The sequence below is a fragment of the Dipodomys merriami genome, unplaced genomic scaffold, assembly GCF_024711535.1.
Source record: "Dipodomys merriami isolate MVZ:Mamm:240054 unplaced genomic scaffold, mDipMer1.0.p SCAF_15, whole genome shotgun sequence".
NCBI classification, from domain to species: domain Eukaryota; kingdom Metazoa; phylum Chordata; class Mammalia; order Rodentia; family Heteromyidae; genus Dipodomys; species Dipodomys merriami.
This window is the reverse complement of record NW_027202826.1, coordinates 19,676,904-19,695,126: the sequence shown is the minus strand read 5'-3', so window position 1 is coordinate 19,695,126 and position 18,223 is coordinate 19,676,904. Positions and strand designations below refer to the sequence as shown.

The window sequence follows — 18,223 nt, the reverse complement described above, 5'->3', positions numbered from 1 at the left end:
CAACGCACAGAGCAGGCAATGGGTAATGACAAGTCAGTGTTACTTAGGGCTCTCTTGTTCCTATGAAAAATCAACTGTCTGACATTATGTATGTGATCCATGGCAGGCTGGAGAACCTGTGATAAGCCATTGTTCAGTGGCTAAAACCATCCTCAATCTCACTATTAGCTAAACAATCTCCAGCACCTCTGGGCTGTTGGGGGGTCACAGGCTACAGACACCCCTTCAGCCTTAGAGATATCCTGGGACAACAAAGCAGAAGGAAGAAGCAATGGCTTGGCGAGGTACCTGACCACAAAGCTGTAGCTAGGGATCCGTGGAGACAATGGCTGAGCATAACAGCACCTCTTACACACATAGAAAGATTATACATAGAAAGATGATGCAAGAAACACTTGCTACTTTTCCACTATGGTTAAGTTTCTCCACTATCTTTTTTTTCTTTTTGTCGGTTGTGGGGCTTGAACTGGGCCTGGGCTGTCCCTGAGCTCTTCAGCTCAAGGCTACCGCTCTACCACCTGAGCCACAGTTCCACTTTCGGTTTTCTGAATGGTTTATTGGAGATAGGAGTCTCACAGACTTTCCTGCCCGGGCTGGCTTTGAACTGGGATCGTCAGATCTCAGCCTCCTGAGTAGCTAGGATTACAGATGTGAGCCACTGGAGCCCGGCTTCTCCACTATCATTTACAATGTTCTACCATTTTAACCCTTTTAGAAAACACCCAATGTTCTTTCTCTGTTGTGGCAGTAGGAATAGCATTACCAAGATGGATATAAAGCCAATTGACATAAGAAGTCATGAACTGGGTGGGTATAATTCTATCCAGATTAATGTTTATGTTTTCACTATTGTCTTCATTAGGACTATAACTTCTTTGTGTGATTTTCTAGTTCCTTTTCTTCTGCACTTTAGCAGTTAGGAAAAAATGTAATATTGAAAATAGGCATCATTTTTCCTTTTTTTCCCATATGCAATCTTTTCCCATTATGCACAATCAAGATTTGGGTTTGAGATGAGATCTCATTAAAAAAAAAAACCAACAAAAAAAAAAAAACATCTGCTATGTGAAGCTGTGCTTATGGAATGGGGGACAGATTTTAACTCATGTTTCGCATCAGTCTTATTCTTTTGATAGTATGTAGGCTATTTTCTGCATAAAAGCAAAAAAGAGGGATGTAAATGAATAAAAAAATTTCCTCAAAGTTCTAAAATTTCATTATACAGTTTTGTAAGATAAATAAGGTTACCTAGGTTTGGGAGTAGCCTCACCAATCATCTCCACCCTCATAAGAATGACGAGCTGCCCGATTGGCAAGACTACTTGTGTCTCCCTTACCTCAGACAGCATAAGCAATGTTATAGCTAGTAGCCACCATTTTGAGTCTTTAACTCCCATTTCCTATGCAGGGAGCAAGGAAATGTTTCCCTCTCTCCTTGCTTTAACTCCTTTATACTAAAATAAATTCTTGCTAAAGCTGTCACCTTGTGACATTCCCTTTTTGTGAGACACTCTGAAATGCTTTTCGTAAGTGGCTCACCTGCGATTTTTCATGGAAGCTGGCAAGCTGAGGAAAACCATCCAATCCCCAGAGATAGCATTAGCATACATGTATGTCATGTATGCAGATCAAACTAAACTTGCCTCCTCTGTCACTGTCTGTTACCCCCAAATAAAACAAAACAAAGCCCCCACATTTCTGATTTATACCACCAACAAAGACATGAAGGATGTAACTGTGGTTATTTATTTGCAATGGTAGGGATTGAACCTTAGGCCTTGTGCATGCTATACAAGTGCTCTTCCACTGAGCTACATTTCCAGCATGATTTGTTTCTAACTCTGTTTAATGCACAAGTTTGGCAAGTACAAAGCTATAGGGCCTTGTTAAATAACTGTTGTTTTTCATAAACATAGTCACAGATTGCTATTTATTGCCATTTACACATGACAGTCATTACTGGAGCAAACCAACCAGCCTAAAGAAGCTATACACAGACACTGCTCAAGCAATCACTTCATGATTACAATGAATAAAGAGAATAAGAAGCAGTGTGCTGAGATAGCAGTAACACATGACTGACTTAATTCATGCTGTGTTCCCTATCATAATAAAAATCTGTAGAAATACTGACCACATTGATTTTTATACCCTAATGGTACCATGAGTCACTTCCTATAGTGGTATAAAGTAGGTTAGGATGAAATTAAGTATTCTTGCTCACAAGAAAAGAGCAAATACCCTAGATGACATAATGGATACACTTATGCCAGAGTGTAGAGGTAGATCATGTTGAAATTTGGAGGCCTGCACTATTGGTGAACATTGAAGAAATCAAGGAGCGTGAGCGCAGCAAACATCCTTGTATATGAAGAGATGAATTGCTGGATGTCTCACTTCATGGCCTCTCTGCATTTCCTATGAAGCATGCACACTGGGGCACTCTGACTCATTTATCAGGCAACCAGATAATCTCAGTTTTGGGGTAAGACCCAGAGTAGGAAGCGTTCTGCTTTACAGTCAGACTGAAGTACAAACATCTCTGTCACTGTAGCTTTATAATTATTCTAATTAGAGGTTTGTTTTTTTATATTTATTTTATTTTATTTGTGAACATACTGTACAGAGGGGTTACAATTACATGGGCAGGATAATGCATACATTTCTTACCAAGCATTGCAGCCTCCTCCTTTGTTTACCCTTCACCTCCCTAAGCAGCTCTCAATTAAGAATTCTGAAACACATAACTTCTAAGAGTTTAGAGAAAGATCACACTTCATTTTTCCAATGATGTTTCTTTTCAAAGAATTAACTTTTGAGTTACTTTGAGAACAGATTGAGATGTTTCATGTTTATGTAATCTAGCTGGCCAATGGTGAAATCAATGTTCTAAAACCTACCAGGTTATTAATTTGGTTATGGGCAACTAGATTCTATTAGCAAAAAGTCAGGCCAGCATAGATGGGTCAAGGAATTACCGGGAGTGTGGGGTTTACACATTCATGATATTAAATCTTATTGCTCCATTACTTCTTCCTCAATATACATCTGTTATCTTATGGTGAATTACCTAACCTGTTAATAGAAAAAGAGGCAAGACACTAGTTTCTGGATGAGTCTGAAAACATCCAAGCTCAGTTCAAAGTGGTTGACAACCATATTATGAATTATTCATGGCTGTCACCGAAAAGAGAGTCGTAGAGGAAAACCTTCTAATTGACAGAAGTTTATGCAATTTGCTGAAATGTTTGTTTTCATTTGAAGAAAATATGGCCTATGGAATATGGTCTATATGGAACAAAAGAAAAAGTAAGAGGGGGAAATAACATGCATATTTCATTTCAGAATTAACTATACAAACAAGTTAGTAAGCATGAAAAATGCTAAGAAACATGAGCCTTCCCTTTACATTCTCCATATAATGATTTCCTTATGTTCTTTGGGGCTTAAGTAAAGACAAATTAGATTTGAACTTGTGTGTTTCCCAGTTTCCCTTTGTGAGTAACTGGGCCTGTGGGACAAGCCTTTGGTCACACTGGTAACTAACAAACGCTTAATGAAAATTAACTAGAGTTACAACTGCAAATGCCACAGGATCAGAGATTGATACGTTTTATGTGGTTGAGGGAAAATTTAACTTGGAAATGTTTTGTCCTGTGGTTAAGTGCATTCTGCAATCCTCCTGCAATCAAAATGTAAATGTCAAAGAAAAATGTACAATTACAGAAAAGTTAGGGTATTTTGAAGACATACAATAGAGATATTGTTCTTAACTTAGTATGCCAGTAGATTAAATTTACTAAGCATATTGGTTTGTAAGAAATAGAAAATTTTGAAACTCTTTATAAGATATACTAATGAGACACATTTTATTTAAGTAGACTGAGCCTCAATACTTTTACTATAAAAATAATGCTGACAAAAATTAATAAGACATATAAAATTTGAAAAAAACTCATGTTCACATCTACCATGTAATCTCCCTACTAAAGAAACTATTAAGCTTTATTAGTGTTTAATACAAACATTACTCAACTCTACAAATTTATGCAGTTAGAATTTGATATAAAATTATCATATCAGCCATTCAAAATTTTAGTACATATCTGATATGATAAGCAAGTCTTATTTAAATGTTTCAGTAGATATTAATTAGGATAATTTAAAAACTCAAAATCATCATTGGGAAATTACTACTGGCATATTTTCACTAAGTCTGAAATATGTTTAAAGTTCTTGGGAACCAGGCTGAGTGTAGTGGTATACACTTGTACTTCCAGCTACTCGGGAAGAAAAGGTAGAAGACTGATTGGAGATAAGCCTGAGGGGAAAAAAACGTACTAAAACCCTGTCTCAGAAAGCAAGCTAAACATTATGGCAATTGCCTATAATAACAGCTACTTGGAAGACAGGGGAGAAGCAGAGTTCAGAATACGCTGCTAATCAGTTTCTCAATTATTTTTCTGTGTGTGTGTGTGTGTGTGTGTGTGTGTGTGTGTGTGTGTGTGTGTATGCGCGCACGCACGCGCGTGCACGCCCACACGTGTGTGGTGCCTGCATGTGCAGTCTTTGATCTTTTTTTGCTCAAGACTAGCACTAGTGATCTATCACTTGAGCAACAACTGCACTTCCAGCATTTTTCTGGTTAACAGGAACTAAGACTCTCATGGACTTTTCTGCCCTGTCTGGCTTTGAACCTCAGTCCTCAGCTCTCAGCCTCCTGAGTTGCTAGGATTACAGGGATGAGCCACCAGCACTAGGCCCTAAGGTTTCTTTTGAGATCTTAAAAAACAACACAACTCAGTTTAAGTCATGGATTTGGCATTACCCTCTTAAATGATCCGACCCTCAAGTTTACAGCCCAATGTGGAGATTATAAAATATCTTGGGAACAGCTGTTCAGTTAGAAACAGGAGCTACAGTGGTGGTAGAGCACTTGCCTAGCAAGTACAACGTCCTGAGCTCAAAACCCAGTATTGCTACAAAAAAAAGAAAAAAGAAAAGGAAAACATATGATTAAAACCTGCTCATTTGACACAGCAAAGCCAGGAAGTAGCAGCAGCCTGCTATTTGCCTTCTCTGTAACCATTCTTTACCCAAGGGAAATAGCAGACCTAGCAAAACATGTCTATTCCCCAGAGGGTCCCCAAGGGTTGGTGCTCATGGAAAATGCACAATTAACACAACAAGCCAATAGCACCAGGTCACTCACTCTAGAATGATCCTCAATTTTGTGAGAGCACTTGATAGCAGCTACTTTGCTACCATTCTAACTCCATTCTCTTCTCAAAATATGGTCAAGGGCTTACTTGCTTTAGATCTATTTTTGGAAATTTGATTTTTGTTTCTTTAAATCTTTAGTTGTGCAAAGGAGATGCCATTCACTGAAACATTTTATGAAAACAGTGTGTCTTGATCAGTGTCACCACTCTGAATATTCTCAATGTTCCTTCCCAACTCATCTCAGGTTTGAAAATAACTGCAGGTTTTTGTTGTTATTGTTATTATTTTTATGCATATTACTCTTAGCAGTTGATGATAATGGCCATAGTTATTAATTGCTCAAATTTTGCTGATTGGAAAAAAAGAAAATGAAGAGTTTAGCCTTTCTAATGAGACAAAAGGAACCAAAATAACTTACAGGATTATATATTAAGAAACTGGCTGCATATGTTTTACTTAATTTACCAAAATAATTCATTTAAACTCGGTCTTAATTCACCAAAGTGATTTTGTCAAATGAGAGTCAGTTCACCATTTACAAACAAAAACATACCATACCATATCTGGAACTACATATCTAAACATAAAACTGTAATTTTGAAGTGAATATTTTATTTATCAAAAGCTATAAAAAGTAATAGAGATGGTGATCTAAGGGAAGAGATTTTATAGCACAATTAATATGTGATTAAGTAAGAACAACTTAATGGCATTCTAGGTCATATTATAAAGATGCTTTTTTACTATTATAATTTCCCATATTTCAAGTATCACATAACTTGGGCGCTAACCTGATTACCAAAACTATGGTTGAAAAAAATTAACAACTTTTTGCCTTTGGCTGATATTTTATACTTGAAAACGAATCTTTTCTGAAATGAAATAATGACATATCAAAATTCTTGAGTGTTCTGTTTTATTTAATATTTAACATTTGGGAGTACATAATATAATAAGATCAATTTATACTTTTATATGAATTTCACATGAAAAATGAATTTAGAATCTGAAGAATCAGGAAGGAAATATTATAGTTCATAATTTTTTCCTATAAAAATATCTATGATTTTGTCTATCAAAAACTTGTATAGCACCATAGAAAAGCTTTACAGAGAAAGGTTTTCTAAGCATATGTAAAAATAAATATTCTTAAATAAACTTAGTAATGATATATTCCTTATCAAATCTGTTTACTTACATTTAAGAGTAGTGTAGAGAAATAGGGTCCTGAATACTTTCCCACATGTATGAAGAAATGTTTTAGATTTTTATATATTAAATATACATTGAATATATATTTAAAGTTAAATATAAATATCTGGAATTTAGATTTTATTTATTTAGTTATTTATTTAATGCCAGTACTGGGGCTTGAATTGAGGGCCTGGGTCCTGTCCCTTAGTTTGTCACTCAAGCCTAGAGTTCTACCATTTGAGTGATAGCTCCACTTCTGGCTTTTTTGGTTTTTATGTGCTTTTATGTGCTTTGCTTTTGTGTGTTTTTATGGTTTGGCATTTTAAAATCTGACAATGTATCATGAATTAATGTGTAACCTCCATTGAAAATCACAAACCATAAACAAACTGCAAGCTCTTTTATATGTATTTGCACAAACTCATACAATTCCAGACAAATATTAGTACTTATTTCTGTGTAGAGGAGTATGGCATATTCTATTTTTTAATAATATTCATTATTCCTAGAAGGTTCTTTAATGTGCTTAGGTTACTTTAAAAAGAAAATAACCTCAAGTTTTATACCATATGTTTCCATACATGACAAGCCAGCTCTAGTCCAATTGAAATTTTATGATTAGGAGAAAACAGTCTGAAAGTAATTTCCTATCAAGGATAACAATCATTCACATTCTCAGATATTACAATAAAGTAAGATAATAAAACTTGAAAATCTGGAATAATACTTACCAGTTTAAACCAGTTGTCTCAAAATATCTTTGTCTTTGAAGGGATGGGTAGAATAGGGTTTTATGTAACAGAAACATAATGTCTAGCTCTAAGACTAGTAGAAGTTTCGCCAAACAGTCTCAGAAATTCCTGAGTTCATCATTAAAAGCCCTTTCTCCTTGACTCAGTGACTTCCTGTCCTCTGAGCTTCACTTTCTTTATTGGAACAAATGGAGACACTAATCCATAATTTCTAGAGATAAAATATAAACCAATATGTTTCATGAATAGCTGTCACCCATAGGCATTAATCTAAATAGGAATAATGATGTTGATCATGACAATAATAATTATACTAAGGCTACTAAAATTGAGAACATGCCTACTGCATAGCAAAGATTGCTTGAGTGTTTTGCAGCCATGAATGTCTTTTAACTTTGGAACAACCCTGTGTTCCTATCCCATTTAGCACTCATGGCTCACATGATGTTTTAAGTAGACTGAGGTTCTAAGGATGTTGGATGGTTAGCATCCTTCCATGTACTCTTCCTCTGAGCTCCAACATGCTTTGAAGTCTCTATTCATTGTCTATTGCTTCTGTGAAAACTTAAAAATGAGACTGGAGTTGTAGCTCAGTGATCAAGCACCTGTCCAAGTCCCTGCTCCACAAGGAAAGAAACCAGGAGTTTCATTTACATGCCTACATCTAATATTCTTTCATCAAATTCATCCAGGTTTTATTACTCCTATTAACCCTCCTGCCTCTCCCTCTTGTTTTAAGTAGTTTTCAGTGTGTTTCATTATTCTATTTTCAGATCTAAGTGTATCATATTCACCTCCATTCACCAACTTTTTTCTCCTTTCCCTCTTCTACCTCCCATTGGTGTTTCCCCTACCACATTAGTCTAGTCTGGAGATTCATAGACTAAGTCTCACTGGGCTAAAATCAAGAAACTTGGCAGGGCTGATTTCCTTCCTGAGCCTTTAGGGAAGAATGCATTTCATTACATTTTCCACTTTCTAGAGGACACTCGCAGTTGGTGGCTCATGGTCTCTATCCTTCCATATTCAAGCCAGAGACATGGGCCCACGTCCTTCTCAAGACATCATTTTCCTGCCTTCTCCCTCCTCTTCTTCCTTCTGAGGACATGATTGTTACATTGTACCCATCCAGACAATCTCTGAAGGTCTTTCTATCTCAAATTCATCTGATGAACTATCTTCATTCCAACTGTAACCTTAATTCCCCTTAGCTATGTAACCTGACACATTCACATCTCAAAGATTAGGATAGAGATATATTGTGGGTATTTGGATGTCAATCAATTATCTGACCACTTATTTTAATTATAGTTCCTTCTATCCCTTTTCTAAGGTTTTCTGAAGTACAGCAGATGTATGCTCGGTATGCTTTCTGCTTCTCTTTACGCAGTGTTTTCAGGTTAACTCCCTTTAAGTGGCTTACATGATCATTGTTTAGAGTTCTCACTTAGTTACAACAAATGATACACTAGAAGAATTTGTTGAGACAATTAATAGAAGTTTGAAAATTCCTTTGGGGATGCTAAACATTAGGTAAAGGCATTCTAAGTTATTGCTAACTTCTACCATCTATTTTAATCACATCTGTATTGTAGGTTTGAAGATGTTACATACCAGAGCAACCAACTTCAAAGACAATTCTTTGTTCTGTCGGTATTTCACTTCCTCCAAGGATTTTGAAATAGTGAAACTTTCTAAGTTTTTTTAAATAGTTACCATTTAGAGACTATGCCTGTTATTTCTTACAAAAATATTTCTTTGAGGTTCATTTCGCCTAACATCAACTTATCTGACCGATAATATACTAATAACTAGTGCTATCTTTATATTACATATTTTTCTAACACAGCCACTACTTTTCTTATTAGAAAAGCAGAAATGTTGTTGAGACAGATAGAGGAGGATGATAGATGTGACATTGATCAAGATGCCCTGAACTCATTAATGAACATGATGAACTGAAACCCCGTTTGTACAACTATTTATTCAAGATACTAATTTATTTAAAAGCAAGAAAAACAAGTGTTCACTAAAGAGGAATAAGTTCCCAAGAAGGGTGTGGATACATATGTGTATCAAAATGAAATTAGTTTACTTCCGAACCATTACAGTAGTGAACAGGCCTAGGATTTGAGTTCAGGTCTTTCTGTATTCAAAAATCTTCCTCTACTATTAACTAGTTATTTAGCCTGAAGCAAACAATTAATCTCTCTATGCTTAGATTTCCCACTATAACAGCTAGATAGCACCACCTATGAAGTTAGTTCCTATCAGAACTAACTAACTAAGGAATATAAAGGACTTGAGCATTTATCATAGTGCCTGACACCTCCAAGAGCTAAATGAAAATTCATTTCAACCTCTGGAAAGTGAAATCTTCTTTGGGAGCACAGGATTTGCCAGCAGATGGAGGACAAGCGCCTGCAGCCCAGTGAAGGTCATCAGGGAAGGAGAAAGCCTGTCTCTTTAGTGTACTGCTGCCCTATGTCTACAAGGATGATTTCACAGCTTGGAACTCCAGCACTATCCAAGAGAGAGTGAGCAACTATCCCAGGAGCTGATCCTAAGTGATAACTTTTTTCAACACCGTTTTGTTTTCAGACTGTATAGTTGTGTGATCACTTTTCATTATGGCAAGTAACTCATTTATAATAGTGGTAGTAAAAGCTCCTGCAAGATATATTAAATTTAAAGGGGAATAAAGGAGTTAAACACATTTTTCTTATCTTAAATAAGCAAACAAATATACTAGCCAAAATTTGGTCTTTGGGGAAGGACTAAAACTTGATATATATATATATATATATATATCAGGGGACTGTATTTATGACTGCCTTCCGAAATGAGTGTTGGTGTTCTGGAAGGTAATGATGCTGGTGGAAAATACAAGGCTGTAGACTATGTCTCCTTAAAGAATTCAAAGAAATGGGAAAAATTTTAAACTACTTTTTAAAAAATGCTGTTTGAACAGAGTTACACTTTTGAAATGAGAAACTTTTCTTTACCCATTAACTATTTTCCCCGTGGACAACAAAGAATTTTACACTTAATGCCATATAATTTGATTTGTAGCAGAACATAGATTTTTATCCAGTTAGGTTTGTAGTAAAGCTGAGATATATATGCTTGGGGAAACATTGTGTTCAATATAGTGATAGGAAACATGAATCAGGAGAACATGAGAAGGCATTTACAAGATGTTCTTAGTCCTGATTGCATATTCACATGACACAAATATGTATAAAATGAGCCATGTAAACACATATTGGCTATTAAAAATGAGTTGAATATTAGACCTTGTGAAAGCAGCAATATCTTCCATCTGCGAGGTTATATTTACTCACTATGATGTTCCTATAAAACCTGTATATTAAGTATTTCAGATATAAAGAAATTCGCTTTTCAACATGACACTGTAGCTCAAGTGGTAGAGCACTAGCCTTAAGCAAAAGAGCTCAAGGACAGTGCCCAGGCTCTGAGTTCAAGCCCCACGACCAACCAAAAATAAAGAAATTAGATTTTAGAATAGCTAAGTCATTTTCTCAGTTATAAGGTGTAGATATATATGTACATATATGCACATATGTGATATATATATGTCACATATATATGCACATATATGTGATATATATATCACATATAAATGTAGGAATCAATATAATTAGCCCACAAATGGAAACATACACTGGAGTTTTAGTTGTCTTTTAAAAACAATTTAGTCATATTTTTAAAATCTAGAAAAGACATGAGAGACTAGATTAATTTCATTTTTGTGATACAAATAATAATTGTGATATATTTGAAACTGTACTTTGATAAGCTTATTTTAAAAGCCTTCAAAAGGGCATTTGGTGTTTTATTTAACAGCTTTTACAGTTTAATATTAACTAATAAAAGCTGACATTTTCTCCCTCGTAATTTCAATACAGAACACAGAGTTTTCAATGAGTGGTTAATGGATTTAATTTGGTAATGAAATTTTACATGGAAAGACATTTTTCGCGATACAGTTTCCAACTTTGTCATTTGATTTAAATGAAGTTACTATGTTGCTTTTGTGATCCAGCACCTTTTAGAGAGAGATTTGTCTACCCCTATTAAGCCAATAAAAGATTTAATAGCATATCAAAGGTAATTTCCCCTAATTAATATATTAACATAATGCACTTCCAGTGGAACAGAATGACTTTTCTTTTTAAATTGGGATAACTGGAGTTGGCTTAGGACCCAGAAATTCTTGGTCTTGACCTCAACGTGTTTCTGGTGTCAGCAGCTGGTTAAGAGCCTTTCTGGTTTGCTTACTTCATGTTATTAGTGGAGCTAGTTAGATTCCATATGTGGGCTAGTTGGGAAAGCTGTTACCATGAGCCGAACTTAGAGACTGTCCCCAACTCTCACATCAATTGTATTAAAACCTTAAATTCCCTGCATATTTTAATTATTAGTCCCTTGTCAATTTACAAAGATCTTACAAATTCTGTAGCCTGTCTTTTCAGACTAGTGACTACATCCTTTGCTTTGCAGATATCTATCTATCTATCTATCTATCTATCTATCTATCTATCTATCTATCTAACATATATATGTATATATATGTACACACATGCACACACATGCACACACACACACACACACACACACACACACACACATATATATTTATTTATTTATAATCACAGCACTTCGGCCACTTGGGCCACAGATTTTCCTATGATTTAATTGGAGATAAGAGTCTCACAGACTTTCCTGCCTGGGCTGAATTTGAACCACAATCCTCAACTTTCAGCCTTCTGACTAGCTAGGATTATAAGCGTGAGCCACTGGAGCGTGGCTTGCAGAAGGCTTTAACTGGATGCCAATCCTCACTCTTATTTGCTGAGCTGCTGGTTTTCTATTTAGAAAATGACTGTGGATGCCAATAAATTCTAGTATTTTCCCTGTTCTTTTTTTTTTTTTTTACAGTAGTTTCAAAATTTAAGGCCTTGTACAAAGATCCCCTTGAATTGATATTAGTGAAGGGTGAGAGGGAAGGGATTCATTTTCAGTCTTTCATGTGTGGGTATCTAGGTTTTTTTAGCACCATGTATTGAAAAGGCTATTATATCCAACACATATCTTGGGCTCCCTAATAAAAAAAAAATCAAATGTGGAGGGGTGAGAAGGAAAAACTGGGAGAGAACGAGAGAAGAGGTAACACTGTTCAAAAAGAAATGTACTTATCGGGCTGGGAAGGTAGCTCAGTGGTAGAGTGCTTGCCTTGCATGCATGAGGCCCTGGGTTTGGTTCCTCAGTACCACATAACCAAAAAGAAAAAAGCCGGAAGTGGCACTGTGACTCAAGTGGTAGAGCGCTAGCCTTGAGCTGAAGAGCTAAGGGACAGCACCCAGGCCCAGAGGTCAGACCCCACGATCAGACCCCCAAAAAAAAAAAAAAAAAAGAAATGTACTTATCACCTGACTTTTGTAGCTGCACCTACTTTGTACATGTCCTTTACAATAAAAATTTTTTTAAATAAAAATTTGATAGCTATAGAGTGGAAGATTCATTTCTGGGTCTTTTAATCTGTTCTATTGGTCTCTGAGTCTGTTTCTGTGCCAGAATCATGATGAGTTTTGTTGTTGTTGTTGCTGTTTGTTTTTCTGTGCTGACAGTGGAGTTTGAACTTAAGACATCACACATTCACTTGATTGTCAAAGCTTTTTGCTGGTTAATTTGAGATATGAGTCTCAATGGACTGTTAGCTGAGATCCTCAGATCTCAACTCTTGAGTAACCAGGACTATAGGCATTAGCCACCAGTGTCCAACTACCATATTGTTTTTGCTACTATGATTTTGTACTATACCCTGAACTCTGGAATTATAATACTTCCAGTATTATATTTTACTCAAGATTACTTTGGCCATTTGGGGGAGGGTCTTATATTTTATATTAATTTAAGGGCTGATTTTCTAATTGTGTAAAGAATGACACTGAGATGTTTTATAAGTATAACCTTGCATTTGTGGATTCCTTTTCTTCTCTTCTCCAAACTACCAAGCCATACACTTTCCCCAAGAATATAACAATACCTTTATATAGAAAGCCAGATTTCCTAATATTTGGTAATGAGACAGTGCTATTGCTGCATTTTTTGTTGTTTCCTAAACCAATATGAGGCATCTTTTCAATAAAATGTTTATCTCTTGTCTGTCAATATGATACTATGGAGCAATGACTTAAGAATCAAAATAGTAACTAATCTGTATGAAGCAATGGCTACTTGCTATGGCATCTGGAAAAGGCTTTCAGCTTTCTGTGTTCATCTCTCAGCAACTTTCAGATGAAGGTTCCTATTCCCTCAAAATTTTGCTTTTTAATAACCACCTGAGATAGTGTAAGATTTAGTAATTCAGCGGCAGTTATAGAGTAGCTAACTGATGATGCTGAGACTGGATCTAATGCTGGCTATATAGAGTCTGCCGTGAATAGAGAGGGATCATTCATTATAACATGCCACCGCAGAAAATGTCTCTCTGTTCCCAAGTATAACATCAAATGGGTTGATGTCTAAGCTTGAAATCTTTAGTGATGTCACCTCAGTGGTCCATATGAAAGCTCTCTTTCACTAAGATCCCAGGGGAAATGACCTAACCAGCAACTTTCCCAGGCTCATCTAAAGAAAGCCAGTGTTGCCAGCCACTAAGGATATCTCCTTCGGAAGGAAAAAGATAAATTGGACGTGTTGAATGTTGTAGGTGGAGCACAAATTTTGAGGACTTCAAATCAGAACAGCCTTAGACAATATTGTTTCTCATAAGCTATGTACAGGCATTCAACAAATGGCAAGACAGCATACATGCTTGTTCTACTCTGTCATGCCTTCTATTTTTAAGTGAATCCTTAACTTTCATCAGAAGCACAAGATAATAACTGAAACTATACAAAGGTATAGGATAGGGAATAATCTAGACTTGGATAAATAACTCCAAATGAAGTTAGACGCTAAAACTCAAAAAATTCCCAACATTATTAGTTCTTTTGTGAAATGTAAGAAGATATTCTCTTGGATGTTGGTAGACAGCATTCAGTTAAATAAAAGATACAAGATAAAATCTAAAAGAATTTTCACTCACTGTGACAATTGACTTTGTAAAGATATTCGGATGCTGACTGGGCCACTAAAGGACAAATTAGATGCTTAAGAGTTAACAAAGGGACATAAATATAAATATATCACTGCAAGTCAGTCATCAATGCTGGAACCATAGCATCTTCCTGGACATGCAACCATGTTTATCACTTCATATTTACCACTCTGCAAGTGTTAGAAGTTAAAAAGTTGCTGGTGAGTTGGTGAATGGGTTACCTTCAAATACATACTGCATATGGAATCATGAGAAAATGAGTCTGTTTTCTTTTCTTTAAAATTAGTTGAATTAAATGACCCCCTAGGTGTCATATGAAACCAAAGTTCATTCTGAGTAGAAAGAGTCTCCATGTTTTTCATAAAAAAGGAATAGGAACAAGATATGTTTGATGACTTTTTCATATCACTAAGTTAGGAATAGGTTTAATGTTCAAAGATAAGTTATTACAAGAAAAGTTAAATTACTCAGCCAAATAAGGAGTTACCAAATGCCAATACTCTATTGGAAAGAATCAAAGAATCAATAAAGGAGTAAGAATAATGAGTTGAATGTAATGATAAAATACGGAGCAGTATAGTATAATACAATAAGTCAAATTAAACAGTAAGTTACATTTTTCTATTGTTATTTACAAGAGAAACTGCCCTCAAAGTTTTACTTGAGTATTAAGTCAAATAAAAACCACTTCCAGGCTGAAGACTCAAAATTGAATAAAACTGTACTCTACTGTGTGTAGCTCAAATTGCTCAACTGAATATACAAAACAGACAATCAACAGCTCAGGCTTCATTGTGGTCCATTTGACCCATAGGAAGCCAAGAAAGCCATAGGAAGTTCAATGTTTCAGAAGTGGTGCTGTGGCTCAAGTGGTAAAGCGCTTGCCTTGAGCTGAAGAGCTCAGGGACAGGACCCAGGCCCAGAGTTCAAGCCCCATGATTGACCAAAAAAAAAAAAAGAGGTTCTGTATTTAAAAGTCCTCTCATTCAGACAACATGGGCTCATGGTCTTTGTTGTCATTTTCTATTGTCACAAAAATATTACCCATTTAAAAAATTTTTAGTAGTAGTCTACTTTATTTTTTTTAAGGCACCAGCCAAAAAAGTAGCAAAAGCAAAAATCAAAACAAAGTTGTTTATAAAAATGCTAGTAAGCCATGAGCAATTTAATTCTGTGCTGTAAATTAAGCAAATTCTGTTCAGAATATATTTTCTTCCTGCATGTCTCACCAGGAACACATTCTAATGAAGTGTTTGCTTTTTCAAAGCTGTATTCTGTTTATATTCATTATATAATTCACACGTGCATTTTGCAAATACCTCAAAGTACAACTGTCCCTGTGAGAATGTAAATCCATCTACAGAGTCATAAGAATGGAGGGGTTTCCTGAGTAGCCCATGGAGGGGCTTTGGGTATAGCCCCTGCATGAGAGAGCAAACACAAGCCACTCTGGCAATCTTGGCAGGTAAATGGCAAAGCAGCAAATGGGAAGTTTCATTCTCTTTACACAACTTTAAAATGCCATATAGCTTTAAGACACATTGCACTGAACTCAAACTAACAGGGTGACTTGAAACTCCTTTGTAAAGCTACTTAAGAATAAAAAGAGCCGGGCTCCAGTTGCTCACGCCTGTGAGTCTAGCTAATCAAGAGGCTGAGATCTGAGGATCTTAGTTGGAAGCCAGCCCGGGTAGGGAAGTCTGTGAGACTTTTAGCTCCAATTAACCACCAGAGAGCCAGATGTGGCACTGTGTTTCAAAGTGGTAGAGCGCTAGCTTTGAGCAAAAGAGCTGAAGGACAGCACCCAGGCCCTGAGTTCAAGCCCCAGGCCCGGCAAAATTTTAAAAAATAAATATACATTGCAAAGTGATTGTGGATAGGACAGGACCCTCTTCCAAGTTCTGGAAAGTTCCCAATCAGAAGTTGCTGAGTGCCTGGTGGACTAGAGCCTGGACTCACACAGCCTTGGCCCAGAGGACACCACCCCTCCAACCTCCCCTCTGACCTCCTTGACCTTGACGATTCCAGGATAATGGTTACCTAAAGGGCACTGAATTTCCACAAGGCCCCAGAGGTGTCTCCTTCCTCCCTCCAGCCCCTCCAGACACACGACCACCCACCTGGGGGTGCTGAGCCACAGGGGGACAGGTCCAGGCCACCTTCTGCAGGCAGCATTGCAGGTCGCTGAAGTCCAAGGATAGGCCTCCCCAAATCTACTTGTCCCCTCCAGGTCACAGAGATTTGCAGCAAGCTCTTCTCGGTGCTCCTGCCACTCTTCAGCCTGCTTTCCATCCACGGAGTGGGGTGGGGGAGGGGGGGGAGGGAGCTGTGGCCAAGATCTGCAGCTCTGCGGAAGCTTGCAACCCCAGGCTCAGGCCGCAAGGTCAGGCCTAGGTTTGGTGGGGCGCCCTGAGGAAGTGAAACTCTTCAAGGGCTGCTTCCTGCATGCTTTCCAAAAAGCAACCGTGGTTTCTCATAAAGCTCTGGGGCCCTATGTCTTGTCTCACATTTTCAACTCTGGTAATTTTAGGCTACCTCGGTCACATAGGTTTCTCCCACTTCCGGTAGGAAATAAATAGGTATTTTCAGGAAAGGGAGAGTACTAGAAACCAGAAGAGACACACACAGAGAAATAAAGATACAAAGTGTGTTAATGTTTCATTTTACCCAAATTTCATATAGATAGAGAGCAAGAGAGAGATCGTAGATCTATCTATAGTATCTAAAGATAGATAGATAGATAGATAGATAGATAGATAGATAGATAGATAGATAGATAGATAGATAGATAGATAGATAGATAGATGGATGGATGGATGTTAGGTCCAAATGACCATGGGTCCTTATCTTGAGGCCCCCAAACAGTCCCTTGACTCACTAACACCCAACCTTTGCCTCTTCCAAACCAGATAAACTCAGGCATCAGGCACCAGACCAAAAGTGACTCCCAGTTTGGGCCTTAAGCAGATATCTAGGCTCAGCTCCCTCTCTATCTCCAACTGTGATCTTGTTTACCACCTCTTGTGCCACCTCTAAACCACCCCCACTAGAGAGTTGTAGCATTCTTTCAGACCTACTATCAGTACTTTAGATTGTAAACAAGGCATCTCCAAGCACTGACTAGGGGCTCTCCCTTCCAGATGTTTTTGTTTTTGTTTTCTAATAAACCTGTGCTCGGGTTGAACTCTTTATCTACCTTCACTTTTTTCCTCTTGCAAAGTTAACAATTGGTAGAATAACAATTGAAATATCCTGGTCCTGTTTTACCCAGACATTATCTTGTGGAAGTTATCTAAGGGATATAGCTGTGCTGACTTCCAAGTAACCTTTGCAATATTTCTCATGCGTTTCTTGTGAAAGAATTACAAAGGCTCATTCAGCAAATGGTTCCCTCTATTAGGAATACTGTATAAATATTTTTAAAATGTACACATTCTCCACATTAGTGGACATACTCGTAAACCTTTATAAAATAATGTAGAGAGCTTGGGGTTATTAATTTTAAATTAGTTTTTCTTAATCTGAAATAATGGAGCAAAATATTTTACCTACTTCATAAAAGACAATTGTATTGACAAGTCAGTTATCTTCGGTGTGTGCTCATTATTCAGACTTTAATGTGATGAAGAAGAGACAGAGTTTGGATTACAGGATAGATATTAACTTTTGGTCAAGCATGTTTAGAAATTCAATTCTTGGGAAAGCCTAAGTCTTCTTAAATGAAACCATTTGGGGTAAATGAATTAATAACATCTCATGTAATTAATTTCTTAGTGTATATATTCTCAGCATTGGCCACTTTGACCAAGATAAAACTTCAGTTTATGATCTCCAATCAAAAGTCCCAGTCTTCAAAGGCATTGATGGACGTAGACAAAATTTGTTAGGCGTCTTCAGAGCCTGGGTCCCATGGCTCATGCCTATATGA

At 36.8% G+C, this 18,223-nt stretch overlaps 1 protein-coding gene across 3 annotated transcripts in view; it reads right to left on the bottom strand.

The window, feature by feature from the left end:
• Positions 1–16,580, bottom strand: part of Bank1 (B cell scaffold protein with ankyrin repeats 1) — a 171,159-nt gene extending 154,579 nt beyond the window's left edge. For all 3 annotated transcript variants that reach the window (XM_070022344.1, XM_070022345.1, XM_070022346.1), the window contains exon 1: positions 16,416–16,580. In XM_070022344.1, the coding sequence (XP_069878445.1) occupies positions 16,416–16,470 (55 nt within the window). In that variant the 5' untranslated portion in view covers positions 16,471–16,580. The remainder of the gene's footprint in view (positions 1–16,415) is intronic.
• Positions 16,581–18,223: the final 1,643 nt, after the last annotated feature.